The sequence below is a fragment of the Panthera onca genome, chromosome B3 (assembly GCF_046562875.1).
Source record: "Panthera onca isolate mPanOnc1 chromosome B3, mPanOnc1 haplotype 2, whole genome shotgun sequence".
Lineage (NCBI taxonomy): Eukaryota > Metazoa > Chordata > Mammalia > Carnivora > Felidae > Panthera > Panthera onca.
The window spans coordinates 721,458-741,145 of record NC_138344.1 but is presented as its reverse complement, the minus strand read 5'-3'; the positions used below and the strand labels follow the sequence as shown (position 1 = coordinate 741,145).

Here is a 19,688-nt window from a genome sequence, read left to right as displayed (position 1 = left end):
TCAGATACTTTCTTTTATTCTACTTCTGGGTTGTTGTTGTTTTCGTTCTTTAAAAAGCTGATCAACGCTTAACGTATTTTCACCACCCAAGAAAGAGTCAAGACCTACAGGTCAGAAAACAACTCTGGCCACGGTCTCCCTCACCCCCAGGCCCACCTCCATCCCAGCTTTGCTGCTCATGTGCCGGCGGGATCCGCTCTCCGTAGCTTCCTTATAATTAACTCACGTTTTCCCCGAGGTAAATTGAAGTAAGAAGGAAAAGCGTGTCAGAACAGTAAACGGGGAACCACGAATACGAGGTCGCCACGATAAACAGACCCGGTGAAAACAAAGCGGTTTCTCGCTTCTGGCAGGGATCCTGGTATTTGCCAACACCCATCCTGAGACCTGTTGCCGTTTGTCCAAAAAAGAAAGCAACAGGGGAGGACAATGGCCAGTGTCAGAAGGCGTCAAAGCCGTACGACCGCCGGACGAAAACCGGATGTGTTTTTCCCCGCGTGCATCCATGCTACTTCATGTAGCGTGGGCGCATCACCTAACCTGACCTCCTAGACCTGTCTGGGCAATCAGCCCCATCGTGTGAGGGCAGCCTTGACCCTCGGGTCAAGGGTCACACGCCTAGCAGGCGAGGGGCAGAGGCTGGGTTTCTGTTCTTGCCCCACAGACCTCCCTGCCTCTCCTTCTTCCGGAGTGGCGGGTTGCCGCGTGGCCTCGAGGAGACAAGGTCAGAGGTCGAGGAGCGGGGGTCACCTGCCCCCGCAAGTGCGCGCGGCCAGACTGGCCGTGTCTGCGTGCTGCGCTGCGCTGAGAGGAGGCTGCGGGGCACCATCAGGGGTCCCTGAGGGCACGACCCGGAGCTCTGCCAGAGCACGGTGGCCGCCGGACCCACACAAAATCGGGCCCTTTCTGGGGCCCTGCCCACAGGCTCCAGGGCAATACCCTGTGATGAAGATGTAACAGCAGCCCCCCAAGTCGGAGCGGCGTGGTCCACCACTGCTGGGTTGTGTCTTCCAAAATGCTCCCTCCCCAAGAGGTCACTTGTTAGGGACGCTGTCCCCCAGCCCCCTGCTTAGAAGCCACTTGTAGGAGGGGACCTCGAGGGCCAGGGTTTCCTGCTCCGGGACACCAGTGCTCAGGTGGGCAGGAGATCCCGTGGGGCAAGCGGCCGGTCGAGGCACAGGAGGAGTGTCAAGGAGCAGAACGACACTGGGGGGCTGGGTAGCATGGCTGGCAGAATGGGGTGGGGGCTGGCAGGTCCCCTGGGGGGTGGGTCTAGAGCAGGGCTGCGTGGAGAGTTTCACGGGGGAGTCAGGCGAGGGGGCTGGGAGGGGGCCGGCCGTGGAGCCCAAAGCCTGCATCCGGGTCGGAGAGCGGACGGGTGGGGGAGGGCTTTCTGGCCCGCTGGCCCGTGGCCCATGGCCCCAGAGGACTGACCCTGAGGCGGCTGGCAACCCCAGGCCTCCAGCACATGCATGCAGGGTGTTCTGTTTCCGTAGACGCCCGTGTTTTCAAATGAAAAACGTTTGTCTAATGCCATTTGCTTCGAAGTTGTGACCCGCCCTGTGTCCCTTACCTGGGGATGTACCTCACTGACCTGGCCTTTATCGAAGAGGGGACGCCCAATTACACGGAGGACGGCCTGGTCAACTTCTCCAAGATGAGGATGGTGAGTTTCCCGGGGCAGGGCAGGGGTGCGTCAAAACCCGGGCCGAGTCCCGGGACCGCCTGGCCTGCGATCTAGCACTCGCACCCGGCAGCCTGGAGCTGGCTTCTCCGGCGAGAGCCGCCGCGGGTCCCGGAGAGGCAGAGAGGCAGACAGCACCGGGCGGGCCCCCGGCCAGCCTTACCGCGCTCCCTCGGACGGAGCCCCCTGAGGGGTTGCCCCTGCTCACGGAGGAGCAGCCTGGGGCTCGCGGGGCTCCGTGGCCCACCCGAGGTCACCCCGCGGGGGAGGGGCAGAGCTGGCCACACGAAGCCAGCGGCAGACAGAATCCGTAGACAGCCCCTCCCGAGTGGAAGGAGAGCGCCGGGCCGGTGTCGTGGCTCCCCCCCGCCCTTTCTCACGACACCCTCGGATGGGTTCTGTGTGATGCGGTTTCCAGTCGACACGGGGCTCCCTGGGAGGGCTTCTCTGTCACCCGCAAGCCAGAAGCACCGTCCTGGTGACAGGACGGGGCCCCGGCACCCACGCACGGTGGGCACGCGGAACGTGGCAGGTGCCCGGCGTTTGCCGAGACGTGGGCACCGTTTCGGGATGTTGGACAGCCTGCCCTCTCCGACCGAATGGTGCTTTTTCTGTCACGTAATCGACCCGTAGACTTTTTACTGGTGTCCCCCTGGACACAGATCGCTGGGGCGAGGGAGGCCGCGTGCCTCCACGGGGGCCCTCGGGTGTGAGCTAAGAGGCCGACCGCGGGCTTGGCTGCCGGCGCCCCGTCCGTGCCGCGGAGCGGAGGGGCTGGCAAACTGTCTTCTTGACGTGTCCTCGGCCTCGCAGATTTCTCACATCATCCGAGAGATTCGCCAGTTCCAGCAAACCGCCTATAAAATAGAACACCAGGCGAAGGTAAGCCGGAGGCACCGTCCCCGCCACCCGGGCCGTCACTCGGGCACGCGCTCCGTCCGCCAGTCCGCACCCCTCCCTGCACACCCAGCCCCTCTCATCCCCCGACGCCCCGGGGCCCCGCGCCGACGCCAGCGTCTCCAAGAAGCCTTCCCTCTGCCCCGACCAGCGGGGACGTCTCCCCGCTCCACGGCTGGTGCCGAGCTGGCCGCTCCCGTCTGATTTGCACCTGCCCCGGGACGGCCGGAGGTCCCGTCGGGGCCCCCTCCCAGCCAAGAGAGGCAGCGTCTACAGCATCTTTTGGGAAAGTGACGCCCCCTAGTTACAAAGTTCAGAGCTGGGAAGGGCGCGCGGCGGGAAGTCCCCCCGCCGAGTGCAGCCGTGTGTGGTGTGGTTTTCCTCCTGCCCTGGGTTTCGGAGCAAAATAATAATAATAATAATAATAATAACGAGGCTTTGGTTGCAAGCAAGCGACAACTGAAAGAGCCTTGAGGAGAACTTGGCGAAGCGGGGCTGCCCGTGCGGCTTGGGAGCTGCCCCTCGAAGCACCTTTACTTGTAGGAATCCAGCAGGTGACCCGGGAGGGCGGACGGAAGGGTGATTGTGTCCGCTCCGCGATCTCGCCCCGGAGCGAGCCGTGCGAGGCCGGGAGCGCGGCCTCGGTTTCCCCTTTCTCCTCTCGGGGTGAATGTCGCTCAGCCTGACGTGTATTCGGCATGAACGCTGAAAGAACACGTGACCCCCTCGCCACCTGGGTCCTACGACTGACATCTTAGAGGGTTTTTTCCAAAGTACGAGCCCCAAATGCTTCACCTAGAGTTCGGCCAAGGGTGACGTTGGCCACACATGACTTCACGTCCCCGTCAGGCGGCAGTCAGTAATAATAGCCGGCCCACGTGAAGACGCAGGGCTGGCTCAGACGCGTTCGCCCCACCCCCGCGGGGGCCCCGTGTCCCCACCGCCTGCCACTTGCCCCACGCCTTCCTCTCGCCAGGTGACCCAGTACCTGCTGGACCAGTCCTTCGTCATGGACGAGGAGAGCCTCTATGAGTCTTCCCTGCGAATGGAGCCCAAACTCCCCACCTGAAGCCGGCCCGGCCCGGCCCCGGCGCCCCACGGACACACGCGGTGTGATGTGTACATAATTGTCTGGTTCCTGGATTCTCCTCTTTAGTATGTGCTTCTCCAAGAATACCAACCCGTTCTCGTTCTTAGATCCCCGTAGAACCGGAACAGGAGCCTCCGCTCCCGCCCCGCCCCCAGCCCCCGCCCCCCGCAGCGCCTGTTTCTTTCCAGCCGCGTCCGTAGCCTTCCCAGCCCCCCACTACCTCGGATGGGGAGACGGAGCCCGTGCAGACGCCAGCCTGGGCGCCACCCGCTTCTGTCCTTCCGCGGCCCAGGCCTCCCCCCTCCCCGGGCTGAGGCGGCCCCCCCGCCCCGGGTGCCCTCCCAGCATGTTCCATGTAGTCGTCGTAACGGGGGGGTGGGGGGGTGGGGGGAGGCGGGCGGGGACCGCACCCTGAAGTCCAGTCATCCACGGATCTTCCCGCTGACGGCGATGCCAGTTTCCAAAGCAGCTTTTTCAGCCAAAACCACAGGGGTCAGAACTCTCCGTCTCCCGGTAACCTGGACGGAGGGGGTCCTCTCCGCTGAGAACCACGCCCCGCGACACCAGCACACCACCTTGTGCGGGCCCCACGTGCTCCCTGCTCTGGGGACCACACCAGGGTCTCCGTGAACCCGGCCGAGGCCCCGGAGCGTCCCCAGGGGAACGGAGTCACGACGCAGAGTCGCATCGACTTCTGCCGGCCGCTGCCCGGCATCCGCCACAAGTCGGGGACCCAGAGAATGTCACTCGTCTCGTAGCCGCCTCACGGTCACCGCCAGCTTACGTTGAGATGCTCCGAGTCTGTTCGCTTTGTGAAAATAGTGCCACGCCGTAGAGCTAGGAAATCAGTGAGTGTCTGTGTTGCACACACCGCAGTCCCGTCCGAGCGCCTTCCAGCAGGAGTCCGGCAGCGCCCGTTCCGCGAATACCCCCACGTGCTGTGACGCCGTGCGGCGGGGAGAGCGCGGTCAGCTCCGCGCGGCTGGCGTGCCCCAGGACGGCACACAGGCTGCTCCTGCTGTAAGCAATACCTTAGTGGTATGAGAATTCTATTCCTAGTCCTAAAATATTTCCACTTACAGCTTGTTTGGAAAAAAGAAATTTCCATTTTTGTAAAAATATATGTTTCCTGATTACCTCTTGCTAATAAATTTCTTCTATCTCAGGGTGAACAGTGAGTCTCGACGGGTTTCATTCGTGCACTCAAGGGGAATCTGAGGAGCGCTCGGTCCTCACTGGAGCCCGGGCAGGGACCGGAGGGACAGGAGGGACACAAGCCCTGCCCTCGGGGACACGCGGTCTGCAGTCCAGTTATCCGCTGCCCCGGAACAATCGCGCCGAAATTTAATGGCTTGAAACAGTTTCTGTTACATTTCAAAGTCTGGGGGGCCGACGGGGTCCAGCTGGAGTCTCTCTCGTGAGGTCACGGCCACGGCAGCTGGGGCTGGGGGGGTCATCTGAAGGCTCGACTGGTCGCGGGGTCTGGTTCGGCGCTCTCCGTGGCGGGAAGGTGGTGCTGGCTGGGGGCCGAGCTGAGCTGTCCCCCTGCCCCCGCCACCCACACCGGGCCTCTGCGTGTGGCTGGGTTCCTCCCGGTCCCAGAGCCACCTTCCAGGAGGCTGGGGAAAAGCTGAAGGGCTACTTGCGACCCAGCCTCAGAGCTCCCGCAGTGTTCTATTGATCCCACGCCGTCCCCAAGGCCCGCTGGGTCACCAGGGGATCGAGCTGCGGGAACAGAGGATTTGCAGCTTCTTCAGGTCACTAGAGAGACAGGCCACTTCAGCCATCACAGGAGGGGACAGGAAGGGCCTTGGGGGGCAGCGGAGGAGAGGACGTGGGGGAGGGTTCAGAGAAGCCCCGCAGAGATGGAGGGGGCTGTGAGCAGGGGCGACCCGCCAGGCAGGCAGGGAGGGAGCGCACCCCAAGCAGGGAGGTTAGCGAAAGCCCAGAAGCGTGAGCGCGTGTCCTCGTCCGGGCAGCAGCTGGCATGAGGGGCAGCACAGAGGTGGAGGTGATGCGGAGGAAAGCAGATGGTGGGAAGCCGGGAGAAAAGAATTCCCGGAGGGGAGGGCAGCTCCCGGGTGGGGCCAGTTGAGGCCTAGGACCTGCCTTGTGGCTGGGACATGACCCCGCCCCCCCACCAGCGCCTCCAAGGGCGACAGGAAGGTGAGCGGGAGTGCACCCCGCCCCGGGTCCACCCCCGATGCCTCCTCACGGTCACTCGTGGAACCTGGGCCCAGAACTCTGCCCTCAGGTACAGGCATGGAGCCTGGGGTAAGGCGGGACCCACTTCCGGAACCTCCCAGGGCCACGGCCCCTGGGACCTGCTCTCCAGGTCCCCCAGACCCTTTTTATCCCACTTCTACTGTGACCCAAGCGGGGGCGCCTCTACAGGGACAGGGCCTGGTTTGGACAGCCAGCTTCACCACTCGCCTGCGGGGGGCCCAGCAAGTGACTGAACCACAGGGGTGGGGATACTTCATCACAGAATAGAATTAAATGAGCTAATACAGCTAAAGCGCTCGGCACGGAAGCAACGGCTGATGGTGGGGGCAGCACATGACAGGGTCCCGGAAAGATCTCTCGTGGTAAGCCACGGCAGCAGCTGTTACCGTCTGGAGTAAAGGCCGAGCTGGGGCTCCTTGGGCCCGGCCCACCAGCCCAAGTCCCCGAGGCCCAGGCGTGTGCTGAGTGCTGTCCCCTCCTCTGAGGTCCTGGAGGGAAGGAGGAAACCACAACTGGGTGTCTGCGTCCTTCAGGATGGGGACCCCCGCGCCCTTTTCCCCACCGCGAGCAGACCCCGAGGCGGCAGGTGCACCGGACCGGAGCTCAACGTGTTCTTCCTCCGTTCCCGACGGGAGGCAGCATTGCGGCTACTTTGCTCCCTCCCCAGGGGACGTCTGCGGGTCATCACGATTGGTCAGGGAGACAGGTGGACGTGGGACAGCAGCTAAGAGTGCACGGGCTGGCCCCAAATGTCCCGCTGTGAGCCAGGCGGCCCAGCGTCCGCTCCCCGCTTCGCCGCTCACCTGCTGTAGGGCCTTAGGCAACTTCTACGTCTGCCCTTTGGCTCAGTGTCCCCTTCTGTGAAACGGGGTCTACAACGACAGTGAAGGTTCCCGTGAAGATCGGCCGGGGGACTAGCGCACGGCGAGCACTGGATGACCGCTGGCTGTTGTTCCTTCATGACACGTTTACAGGAGGCTCAGCGTCAGGCCACCCTGGCCACTGCGGACTCGGTTACGAGCCACGCCGTCAGGGTCCCTGTCCCCACAAAGCCGCCTTCTGCTGGACGGCGGGCAGCGGGCAATTTTTGCAAATACCGGGGGCAGGGTCGTGGTGTGCAGGCCACCTGAGGCTGGCACGTCTGAGCTGAAACCCGGAGAATGCAAAACCGTGATGTCACCATTACAGAGGCCACGAGGCCACCGGTCACCTGAACGCGGGCACACATGCGCGGATCGGGTGAGGTGCCAGGCAGCTCTCAGGCTTTTCCAGGACAGGAAAAGAGAGGCCAGAGAAACACACGCCACCCCCATGTCAAATTTAAGAGGCTGCCAAAAGATCTCTGTCATTAAGGTGACATTCTAATGCTTTTAAAAAGCCAAAATTGGGGGCACCTGGGTGGCTCAGTTAGCTAAGGGTCCAACTTTGGCTCAGGTCGTGATCTCACCGTCAGAGCCCCGCGTTGGGCTCTGTGCTGACAGCTCGGAACCTGGAGCCTGGAGCCTGGAGCCTGCTTCGGGTTCTGTGTCTCCTTCTCTCTCTGCCCCTCCCCCACTCACGCTCTGTCTCTCTCTCTCTCTCTCTCTCTCTCTCTCAAAAATAAATAAACTTAATTTATTTTATTTTGTGTTTAATTAATATTTTGTATTTATAAAATAAAAAGTAAAAATTCAAAATTAACGGAAGCATGCATGGTGACCAAAATATGAGCATTCGAGGTACAGACAGGGTCAGCGGTACTGACTTTTCCTTCGGCCTCGGGCTCGTGTGCAGCTGGGCACGGCTTCTGGACCCTTTTGTAGGTGGGTGACAGTGGAGCTGGCTCAAGAAGGGACACGGCTTTGCCTCGGGTGGGTTGCAGGTGGGCTCGAGGAGCTGTGGGGGCGGGTTGCCGGGGAGCCCATGGGGCCGTGGGCGAGGCCATGGGGGGGCTCTTGGGGCTGTGGGCGGGGCTGTGGGCGGAGCTGTAAGCGGTCTCCTGGGGCTGTGCGCCCCCAAGCCCACGAGGGAGCTTGTTAAGGTCAGTAGGCGCGAGGAAGGCTGCCCTGGTCCTTGAGGGTCCTGTGCTGTAAGTGGGTCTCACCAAGGCGAACAGAGCTGCCCGGGCCCCTGGCCGCCCCAGCAGCCACTCCCACCAGCCCTGTGCTTCACGACCGTGGCCTCCTTCCCAACAGGGGCCGGTTGTTGCCACAAGGTTATGGCGGTGTCACCAGGACCCACACGCCCTCCAGGTATTGGTGGGGCTCCCACCTCCAGGTAATGTGCATCCCACCCGGTCCCTGGCCTCCTGGAACTCCAGACCCAGCTGGGGACAGGAGACCCACCCGGCTAATGACCCCTGAGTTTCTAGCTACAGCCACCCCTCCTTCTAGGCTCCAGCCCCTACGGCCAAACATCTAGAAGCCGTCTCCACGGGGGTGCCCCACGGCCGCCTCGACTCCACTGGACCAGACCGATCTCCGCACCCCACCCGATTGTGCCAGCCAGAAACCAGGGGTCACCCCTGACCCACCTGCAGGGGGTCGCGGGTCCGTGTCAACCTCCTGAGTCCGTTCCCAGGCAGGTGGCAGCTTCTCACCTGGGGCCAGCCGTTCCCCAAGTACAGGTGCCCTCTGCATGCTTGCAAGCTGTTGAGGACTCCCCCCAAAAACCCACATAAGTGTGTTAGATCAGCCACTATAATGGTACTTACTGATGAGTGTATGCAAAACTCAAACTTCGGGGAAGTGTTTGAACAATTACGTCCATTCTTTGAAAAACAGCAGTAACATCAGCGCCCTACTTCCGGCCACGCACCCAGGGAGCAGAGAGCAGGTTCCCCAAGGGTTAACTGTGCTCCGATGTTCACAGCAGCATTCTTCACCCAGCCAGAAGGAGCGGGCCACCCGAGTGCCCGCTGATGGACGGACAGATAGACGTGTGCGGTCTGCACACACAATTCAGCCTTAAAGAGGAAGTGTAGGGGCGCCCGGCTGGATCCATCGGTGGACTGGGGGGAGCTCGGTGCTTGGGGGTGGGCCGGGGGCTGAGGTGGGGAGGCTGGGGACGGGGGGGGGTGGGGGGGGCGGGGACTGGGGGGGTTCGGTGCATGGGGGCTGGGCCGGGCGTGGGAGCGGGGGAGCTGGTGTTCGGTGGGGACAAGAGCCTCAGCGTCGCAAGATGAAGCGAGTCCAGGGGACAGACAGCAGGGCCGGCTACAGACGGCGTGCGTGTACTTAAACCACTGAGCTCTCGAGAGTTAGGATGGCAAATTCTGCGTTTGTACATGTCTTACCAGTTTATAAGATCTCATCAGACAGCAACAAACGTATTACGTGCCGACGTGTTAAAACAGAAACTAGCCCAAATCATCACCCCCGAGGCTTGACTCCCTTCCATCCTTTCCCGAGAACTTCACCTTTGGTTTTGACTTGAACGACAGAAGGGGACTGGCCCACACATTGACCCTGGAGCCCGAGCCCCAGGCAAGTCTGTTGGGTTCCAGGGACCAGGCCCTGGTATCTTCTGGGGACCGTGACCCCGCCCCCTGCGACGTCTGTCTCCCTGGATCGCTCAAGGCGCGTGGGACCGTGCTCCCGACATGTGGATGCGCCCTTGTCTTTGCTCCAGACAGATGAGCCTTATTCTAAAAAGTATTTGTCCTCATAACCTAACAACACAGCCATGCTGTTCGGACTCCTGTGACAAAGGAGCAGCTCTGACGGGACAGGCTCTCACTAGGTGGTAACACCATCCTACGGAGTGACGTCGTATGAGCCCCAGGCCAAGCGAGCGTTGGTCATCTTGTTTAGACTCAAAGACTCTCTGTGCCGTGGTAATAAGCATCACTGAGCTTGCCATCTCGCCAACGTGGCGGTGCCCTTGTACTCTAAGTCACACGGCCTGATTACACGGAACTCGAAATTTGACCTGAAACACCGTTGAGGTAAAGGCTGACCTTCACCGGCACTCGGTGCTGTTTTGTCCAAACGATGTACACTCAGGAACATTTCCCTGAACCTTCTGTTTCCACCTGGCTAAAGGAACTAAGAAATGAACAACCCGGGGTCTAACGCTCACGTGGCGCCTGGCGGGCTGCGAAACCCAGGGCGAGACGCTGGGGGTGGGGGGACAGAGAGAGAGGCGGGGAGACATGGGCTGTCCCCAGACTGTCACCAGAGCCACTGGGGGTGGGGGGACAGAGAGACAGAGGCGGGGAGACATGGGCTGTCCCCAGACTGTCACCAGAGCCACTGGGGGTGGGGGGACAGAGAGACAGAGGCGGGGAGACATGGGTGTCCCTAGACTGTCACCAGAGCCACTGGGGGTGGGGGGACAGAGAGACAGAAGCGGGCAGACCTGGGTGTCACCAGACTGTCACCAGAGCCACTGGGGGTGGGGGGACAGAGAGACAGAGGTGGGGAGACATGAGCTGTCCCCAGACTGTCACCGGAGCCACTGGGGGTGGGGGAACAGAGAGACAGAAGCAGGGAGACATGGGTGTCACCAGACTGTCACCAGAGCCACTGGGGGTGGGGGGACAGAGAGACAGAGGCGGGGAGACATGGGTGTCCCTAGACTGTCACCAGAGCCACTGGGGAGATGGAGAGACAGAAACGGACTGCAGCACAGTGACAACCAGCTTTCCGTCAAGGGCATGCAGGCCACCTGTGGGGTGAGGTTCTGGGGACACGAAACAGGGCCAGTTTACCAGTGGGGGCAGTGGTGCCCAAAATCACCTCTGTGTCCAGGCAGGGCGGGGCCTTTCCGCGTTTCTGTCCCCTCGACTCTCTTTCTTACGGGCTCACTGCTTACTTCTCAGACAAGAATGTCACCTTGTAAGCGGCTGAAATTCCCAGACCAGCGCTGCGGGGGTCATGTGGGTGACCCCCTGCCAGGCCCTGGACATCCGTCCCTCCCTTGGGGACTTCCCGCCTCCTTCCTGTAAAACCTCCCACTGGGGACCACACTCTGCTTGCGGCCCTATCCGTGAATCGTTTCATAAAACCAATTACACCTCCACATTTACTCGGTTGACTGTCGTTTCCCAACAGACATAAAGAGCTCGTTTGTTAATGAAAACTCACTGAATTCCGCCCCCCCAAAAATAACTCAGTGAGAAAAATGGCATTGTTTTACATTTTTGCAAATCTCTTTCGTGTCTGGCCGAAGCAAAAACGCAGGATTCCCACGTCTGCTTCCGCGTTCGATCTGTCACACGCGATGTGGCGTCTGGAAAACTCTACGCTCGTGAAAACCAGAGAACGGCCGGTGTGCCAGCGTTCGTCTGACAGTCGTCTCTCCCTTCATTACACAGTTGTCAGTGTGCAAGAGGGTGGAAACGCAGTCCTGCATCAGCCACTGCCCAGCGCGGTCCGCAGGGCTGCTTGCTGAGTAAATGGACCACATCCTGCCATTCAAAATGTGCCCCCTAAACCCGCAACGTCAGCATCGCCTGGGACCTGATCACGAACGCGGGATCTGGGTCCGCCCCAGGCCTCCTGAATCAGGGTCGGGTTTCAACACCTCCAGGAGGGTTGTTTCAGAAGCCGGGCCCGGGGAATAACGTGCCCAAGCCTCACCAGGCACACGTGAGCAGAGGTCCACCCGGCCCCTGGACACGGCCACGTTCACTTCCGTGACCTCATCACCCCCTAGCCCCGCGTGTGCCCACCGGGCCGCGCCGTTGGCTGGCCTCAGTTATGGGACGGTGGCGGGCAGATGTGCCCCCGAAGGTGTCCACCCCCCAACCCCTGGATCCTGTGAATATAGTATGTTGGCCAGAGGGGCTTTGCAGAGTTAATTAAGGTTATAGGCTTTAAAATAGGAAGATTAGCCTTATCACGTGGCCCAGTCTAATCCCACACGTCCTTAAAGGTAGAGCACTTTCAGGGACACCCGGGTGGCTCAGTCAGTTGAACGTCCAGCTCTGGATTTCGACTCAGGCCATGATCTCACAGTGTGGGATCGAGCCCTGCGTCGGGCTCCGGGGGATGCTCTCTCTCCCTCTCTCTCTGCCCCTCCCCAGCCCCTGCTGTCTTTCTCTCTCAGAATAAAAAGAAAACAAGTAGAGAGCTTTCTCCAGCTGGAGGCAGAGAGACGGTGCAGAGGTGAAGTCAGAGAGTTGTAAGTGTGAAAGGAGGACTCCCCGCCCCCACTGGCTGGAAGACGGTGACGGAGACGCAGGTGGCCTTGTGCTGACGGCCAGCAAGGACCCGGGGCCCTCAGCCCCACAACTGCAGGAAGTAAATTCTGCCCGAGTCTGAATGAGTTGGGGGAAGATTCTCCCCCAGAACCTCTAGATAAAAGCCCAGGCCCACGGACCCCCTGACTCTGGTCTTGAGACCTGCCCAGGGGGATGGGCCACGTCCCCCAGAGCCACGGACCTCCAGGATGGGAGAAGATACGTTTGTGTTGTTTTGAGCCCCTAAGGGTGTGATAAGTTGCTACGGCAGGCAGCGACGGGAAGCTTCTACAAGCACCCGCCACGCCCGACCCGCTGTGCGAGTCCCAGGGGCGCCATCACCCCCGCTGCACAGGGAAGGAACCCCGACTGTCCCACGGCAGCGTGCCCCGGGTATACAGTGACTGCCAGCGCGGGGTCTGACGTCAGCTCTGCAGCCCTCGGCTCTGGGCCACCTCCCGGCCCCCGTCACGCTGTCCCCTCCTCCTGGAGCACCACCCTTGTCGTCCCCTTCCTGCCTCCCCAGACCCCACCCTCTGGCAATGCCCTTCTCTCCGGGAAATCTTCCTTAATTCTCTCCAGTCCCGGGCTTCATCTGTCCCATCTCCGGGTGACCTCTGTGTCATGCCGCAGAGCTGTGTCACCGCCTCCCACGAGACCCCACCCGGGGTCCCCACCCGGAACCCGCCTGGGATTCTCCCTCTCCCTCTCTCTCTGCCCCTCCCCGCCCTCAAAAAAAAAAAAAAAAAAAAAAAAAAAAAGCCGGACGGACAGCCACTGAGCACCTGAGACAATGCTCAACAGTCCGAGTCGTGAAGGAAATGCAAATCACAACCGCCACGCGGCTTCACGCCCACTGCGAGGTCTGCGGTCACATCCCAAACCCCCAGAAAATCACGAGTCCCTGCGAGACAAGTGCAGACCCGCGTTCACCGCTGGTGGGACTGAAACATGACACACAGCCTCTGTGGGGAAAACGGTCTGGCGGGTCCTCGGGGAGTCAGACAGCGCTACGCCGTGATGCCCCTGCCAGGGCCCCACCCCCGGGGGAAAAAAAAACACGTGTTCGCGCAGAAACCTGTGCGCGGACGTTGCCAGCAGCAGCCTCCACGATAACCCCGAGGCGAAGACCGCGCACGTGTCCACGGGCGGACGGTGGAACAGACGAAGCGTGGCGTCTCCACGCAGGGACCGTCCCTCGGCCTTAAACAAACATCGGGGCCCCCGGCCGGCTCTTGATCTCAGGGTGGGGAGTTCCAGCCCCGCGCTGGGGGCACAGGTGACCCGAAAAGGCATCGATCGATACGTGCTACGGTTCGGATGGACCTCGAGACCATGATGCTAAGCCAAAGAAGGCAATTACGAAACGTCACCCGGTAAATGTCACACGGCATAGAATCCCTTTTATGCCAAGTGTCCAGAGCAGGCGAATGTTTGCAGGCAGAAAACAGGTTAGTGGCTGCTGGGGAATTTGGGGTGGAGGAAGCCGGGAGTGGTTACTTAATGGGCGTGGGCTGTTCCGTGGAGATAACAAAGTTTTGAAACTCGGCCCACGTGGTGGTTGCATAACCCTATGAACTCCCAAGTGCCACCGAAATGGCTCACTTCATTTTATTTGAATTTCGGTCCAAACAAAAGAGAGAGGGACACAAAGAAACTGAGCGCCGGTGTCGGGAGAAAAGCGCGGCAGCCGAGGTCAGAAGCGGTTTAGATCTGTTCGTGGCCTGCCTCTGCGTGGTCACTCGAAAACGGTGGGTCGTGCGCTGCACAGACCTCACGGTGGTTAGAAAACGGAACAAGAGGAAGGGGTCGGGCCAGAGAGAGCTCTCGGGGGGGGCCGTGTCTCCCACGGGACCTCCAAGGGGTAGAAACCCCAGGTTTCTGGCTGAGAGGAGAGGAGGGGCCGGGTGTCCGAGGAGGAAGGGTCTGAGTGACCGCTGGCGGGACGGGGACCAGGCAGGGGCAGGAGAGGCGCCTGGGCCCCCCCCCCCTCCCCGCCCCGTGAGGCTGGCCAGGGGTCGCCCGGGTGCACCGAGCACGGCCACCGTCTCGCCGGTCCCGGCACCCGGCCGGCTCCCTGTCGGCCCTCATCTCGCCACCTGTGACTGCGAGTGTTTGCCGCGTAACTGTCGCCCACACTCAGGCCCAGTTGACTCACGCCCCCCACGAGGCAAGGCCACTCCTCCTTGCCGGGAAGGGAGGTCAGGAATGTCCCGCTCACACGGCCGGGGCAGGGCAAAGCTACTGGTCCTCTTCTGGGTCGGGGGCCCCTGCACGGCCCCACCTGCGGCTTCCTGCCCCCTGGTTCCCAATGAGCCTCGCGCCCGACCACAAACCCTGACGTCCGTGCTTGTTCCTCTCACGGCAAGGGCAAGCCGCATCGGGGGGTGGGCACAGCACCTCCAAACCTCCCTCAGCCAGACGCCCCTCAGGTGTCACCTGTAACGCCCGAGCCTGTCACCATCTGACCCCAAATAAATGAGGTCAACTATTTCTACTGCTGCATTCGTGCTGTGCTTGCTGTATGCCGGGCCCTGGGCTTGAGCTCCAACACCCCAGCATTTTTATCTTCATTTCCCCGCGGAGGGCAAGATACAGGAAACCCGACTTTCAAAATATTTAGCCACCAGGACGGCTTGGGCACTGACCCCTCAGACTAACAGCCAAACAGGTGCAAACCGGCTGAAAATCGCTCAGTTCCACAAGGCGCTCTCACGAACGGTAAAGGATGCAGACTATTAATTGGGGGGTTCTGGAAGGGGAAGTTTCTGTAGGGGAGAGAGGACAAGCCAGGAGAGTAGGGAGGGAGCTGGGGGATGTGCGGGACGGGGAGCTCGCCTGTGCATGGTGCGGAGCACGGTGCGGGCGGACAGACGTATCACAGGAGGTGACCCTGCGTGACAGGGTCGACGGTGAGAATCTGTGCACAACAGGAGACTGAAGGGGGCTCTGGAGGACAGATGAGTGGAGGCAGACATGCTCTGGGCTCTGGCCCCCCCAGCTCCTGCCTCCCCCAGACGCAAGAGCAAAACGAACTAAGCAGGAGTAAGTTGCACAGAAGTGTGGGGGCTTGCGGAAGATTCCAGAAACTGCTGGTTCCCTCAAGGGGCCAAGACGAGGGCGAATGAAGCGACACATACCCCTCAGGCACAAAATGTAAGCGAGCGCCCAAAAACTGGAGTAACCAAAATAAATAATATTTTAGGGCAATGTTTTTAAAAATCAAATATTAATGCAAAAAGAAAAAAAAAACCGTGATGAACAAAGTGTCAAACTTTAAAAACTAAAACAATGACGGGCTCTAACTCTTCCCTTGTACATGACGTACTGCCTTCGTCCCAGTCCTGGTGGCCTTGATGAAATGTGGCTTCCGGACTTTTCTGGAAGCTTTCGCCCTTCTTCTGGCTGCAGATGCAGTATCTTCACCAAGGGTGCTCGCTAACTTCTTGGGACACTAACTTGTGGCCTCTCTCGTAGTTGAAGGACATCTCCAGGACAACTTCTCTGATCCACAGCACAGGAAGGGACCAAGTTGACAGAGTGTCTCCCGGTGGATGACAGAGCCAGCACAAGACCCGAGTTCCTATGAATCTCCCGGATGCAGACTTACTCCCTCCTGCATTCCTTACCTTTCCTGTTTGACAAGCTCTTCAGTCACTCACCTCTGTATCTACCCACCATCCACCCATCTCCTTCCTCCCTCCCTCCCTTCCTCTCTCCCATCCATCCATCGATCCATCCTTCCTTCCTTCCTTCTATCCACTCATCTATCCATCCATCCATCCACCCACCATCCATCCATCCATCCATCCATCCTTCCTTCCTTCCATCCACTCATCTTTCCATCCATCCAATCAACCATCCATCCATTCATCCATCCAACCATCCATCCATCCAACCATCCATCCATCTCCTCCCTCCCTCCTATCCATCCATCCATCCATCCATCCTTCCTTCCTTCTATCCACTCATCTATCCATCCATCCATCCATCCATCCTTCCTTCCTTCCTTCTATCCACTCATCTATCCATCCATCCAATCAACCATCCATCCATTCATCCATCCAACCATCCATCCATCCAACCATCCATCCATCTCCTCCCTCCCGTCCTTCCTTCCTTCCTTCCTTCCTTCCTTCCTTCCTTCCTTCCTTCTTTCCTTCTATCCACTCATCTATCCATCCATCCATTCATCCACCCACCCACCCATCCATCCATCCATCCATCCTTCCTTCCTTCCATCCACTCATCTTTCCATCCATCCAATCAACCATCCATCCATTCATCCATCCATCCATCCATCCTTCCTTCCTTCCTTCTATCCACTCATCTATCCATCCATCCATCCACCCATCCATCCGTCCATCCATCCATCCTTCCTTCCTTCCTTCTATCCACTCATCTATCCATCCATCCAATCAACCATCCATCCATTCATCCACCCAACCATCCATCCATCCAACCATCCATCCATCTCCTCCCTCCCGTCCTTCCTTCCTTCCTTCCTTCCTTCCTTCCTTCCTTCCTCCCTTCCTTCTTTCCTTCTATCCACTCATCTATCCATCCATCCATTCATCCATCCATCCATCCATCCATCCATCCTTCCTTCCTTCCATCCACTCATCTTTCCATCCATCCAATCAACCATCCATCCATCCACCCATCCATCCATCCATCCATCCATCCATCCTTCCTTCCTTCCATCCACTCATCTATCCATCCATCCACCCATCCATCCATCCATCCATCCTTCCTTCCTTCCTTCCTTCTATCCACTCATCTATCCATCCATCCAATCAACCATCCATCCATTCATCCATCCAACCATCCATCCATGCATCCTTCCATACTTCCATCCCCTCCCTCCCTCCTTTCCTTCCCTCCTTCCCTCCCTCCAGCCAGCCATTGCTCCTTCTATCCACTCCACCACACAGGCCCCTCTACAGACAGTCGTCCACCCGACCACTTAACCAACGCCCTATCTTCCCGCTACGCAAAGTCAGCACGTAGCTGTGGAAAAAGCTCCATCACTTGCCAGCAGGCCTACTGAACTTCCCCACGTCTCAGCTGCTTTATCTGGGAAGTGGGCACCTGTATGCTCCTACAAACCTCACAGGGTTTATGGGCATTAAATAGGCAAATCCACGCCGGTGGCAGCTACTATGTCGTATTACATTGTTCATGCGGTTCCTACTATCACAAGACGCCAGAGGCGGGGTGCAAAAATGAATCTGGCGAGCCCTCAGCTTGTCTGCTGAGAGGTGGACTCTGACAGGTGACCACAGCCGGGGAGGCGGGGCAGCCTGCGGGTGATCCCCGAGGAATCAGGAGCTGTGGTTTGCTTGGTGCCCGACCCCTGCTGATGGCTAATCAGAAAGGAGGGCAGGCCTGGGGCTCGCTGTCATTGACCTGCTCCCGAGAGGACGATATGTACTTCATAGAATTGTGGGTTCAGCCGGCCAGCGGTTCGAACCCCAGCTCCATCACTTATCTGTGTGGCCTTAGGCGATCGCTTAGGTGCCTCGATCATTTCATCTGTAAAATGGGGATCAATAGTGAGGATGAGAAAGTTTGTTCACGTAAAGCCCTCAGAACTGGGTCTAACACAACCATAATGGAGGTAACGACTCCTCTCTTAGCCCCCAGACCCCAGAAGCGCAAACGCGTGCCAGCCTCTGCATGCCCGGGAGCCTGAGAACGTGCCCACCACCTGCCACCAGAGGCACCAGTTAACCTGAACGTCTCACCTGCTGGGTGAGTTTCCTCCTGCTGCGTGACGAATCACCGCACAGGCAGGGGTTCAGGACAACACAGACATCATCTCATAGTTCTCAAGGTCAGAAGTCATGTGGAGGTGACGGGCTCCCCTGCCTCCCCTGGAGGTGACGGGCACATCTCCCTGCCTCTTCCTCTTCTGCTTTGAAGGGCCCACGTGATTGTCCTGGGGCCCTTGGACAATCCGTTAACGTCAGCTGGCTGAAAGCCTTGATTTCGTCTGCAAAGTCCCTTCACAGCAGTGCCTGGACTGTGTCTGAACAAATAACCCAGGACGGAACTTTCGGGCCGCCGCCCGAGGGCCCAGCAGGGCTGTGCTGCCAGTGCCTCCTCTGTAGAGGTACAGAGGACCGGAAGCACGGAGAGGCCATCCCAGAGGTGATTCCCAGAGGGAGCCAGACATGCAGACAAACCCACCATGAAAACGAGTGTAGGCAGCAAAGGACACAGGGCACACGACTGAGCCCGTATCTGGGGCGAGTCACTTTTACGGTGCAAACCACTTGCCCGGGTCGCACCGTGAATCCTCAGTGGGACCAGACCCAGACACTGGTCTCCAGCTGACCAAGCCACCGCCTTCCTCACTGCATCTCACACCCTCCCGATCCACACCACAGGGTCACCGGGGCCCCAGCCCAGGGGGCAGGTCTGGGGTCAGAGGTCAGAGGCGCCTGGGATGGGCAGGTGCCATGTTTCCTGCTGCGGGAGAGGCCAGCTGTTCGTCCTCCCGAGGCCGGGGACTTACCAAACCTCACTGCAGGGCAGTACCCGAGATCTTTGCCTCAAAGTGCACCAGAGGGACATCCAGACGGGAGCAAAGTCACAAACTGACAAAGATCCGCTTTATCTGCCAGGACAGAGTCTGCGGGCACCGATGCCGGTTCTCCTGCAGAGTCGGTGTCCACACGCCGCAAGAGATCACCCTTAGGCCCCTTCCGTGCACGTGCCTGGGCCCCTACCCACCAGCCACATCCTAGGAGACAACCCTCATCCCCCCCCCCCCCCAACCTGGTCCCCTGGGGCCTCAGAGCACAGCCTGGCCTGAGAACTTTGGGAGAGAAAAGCCCTGGGGAGAGAGGTGGGAGCTGAGACAGAATGGCCCCACAGGCCCTGACCGCACCCCAAATTGCCTCTGGCTGCAAAAATGGAGAATGACAGACTGCAGTAGATCAAACCTGGGTTCAGATTCCCAACACACGCTTCCTGGGACAGTTACCACAAACTCTGGGGCCTCAGTTTCCCCATCCATAAAATGGGAGTGTGGGTGGGGGGTGAACAACCTGTGGCGAGTACAAAGGTGAAGAACATGGCCCCCAACGTGGGCGGGGGCGGGGGGAGCCTCACAAAACAAGTCCTATTAGCAGCTTCAGGGCCATTTTCTGTATTTGGCAAATCTGCAGAAAGAAGGAAGACTATATATGACTTGTAAGTTCATTCCACGTGGTTAATGAGGACCAGAGATGGGAGTTCAGGGGGCGGGGGCGGGCGGGAGAGATGGGGGGCTGCGGGGCAGGCGGGGGAGAGGGGGGGCTGCGGGACAGAGGGGCAGGCAGGGAGATGAGGGGCTGCGGGGGGTGGGGGCCGGTGGGGGAGATGGGGGGTTGCGGGGGTTGGGGGCGGACGGTGGAGATAGGGGCATCCGGGGGTGGGGGCGGGCAGGGAGACGAGGTCACGCTGTGACTGCCCCGCAGCAACCCCTGCCCGCGAAGGCCTTCCTTGCACCGTAGGAGGAAGAGGCGGCAGAGCGCGCACCACAGGTGCGTCTCCTCATCGGGCGCAGGGTGTCCCGGAGCCCCGCCCCCGGTGCCCCGCCCCCGCCTGGAGCCCCGCCCCGCCGCCCCGCCCCATCCCCG

General features: G+C 59.9%; 2 protein-coding genes across 3 annotated transcripts in view; both read left to right on the top strand.

The window, feature by feature from the left end:
• RASGRF1 (Ras protein specific guanine nucleotide releasing factor 1) overlaps positions 1-4,843 on the top strand; it is a 99,412-nt gene extending 94,569 nt beyond the window's left edge. For both annotated transcript variants that reach the window (XM_078449099.2, XM_078449098.2), the window contains exons 25-27: positions 1,549-1,666; positions 2,498-2,566; positions 3,558-4,843. In XM_078449099.2, coding sequence (XP_078305225.1) covers positions 1,549-1,666; positions 2,498-2,566; positions 3,558-3,650 — 280 coding nt within the window. In that variant the 3' untranslated portion in view covers positions 3,651-4,843. The remainder of the gene's footprint in view (positions 1-1,548; positions 1,667-2,497; positions 2,567-3,557) is intronic.
• A 10,536-nt stretch (positions 4,844-15,379) lies between these two features.
• On the top strand, positions 15,380-19,118 carry LOC145715524 (uncharacterized). Its single transcript, XM_081795803.1, has 4 exons — positions 15,380-15,384; positions 15,472-15,491; positions 15,707-17,143; positions 17,700-19,118. Exons 1-3 carry the CDS (start codon positions 15,380-15,382, stop codon positions 17,068-17,070), a joined length of 1,389 nt encoding a protein of 462 aa, XP_081651929.1. The 3' UTR covers positions 17,071-17,143; positions 17,700-19,118.
• Positions 19,119-19,688: the final 570 nt, after the last annotated feature.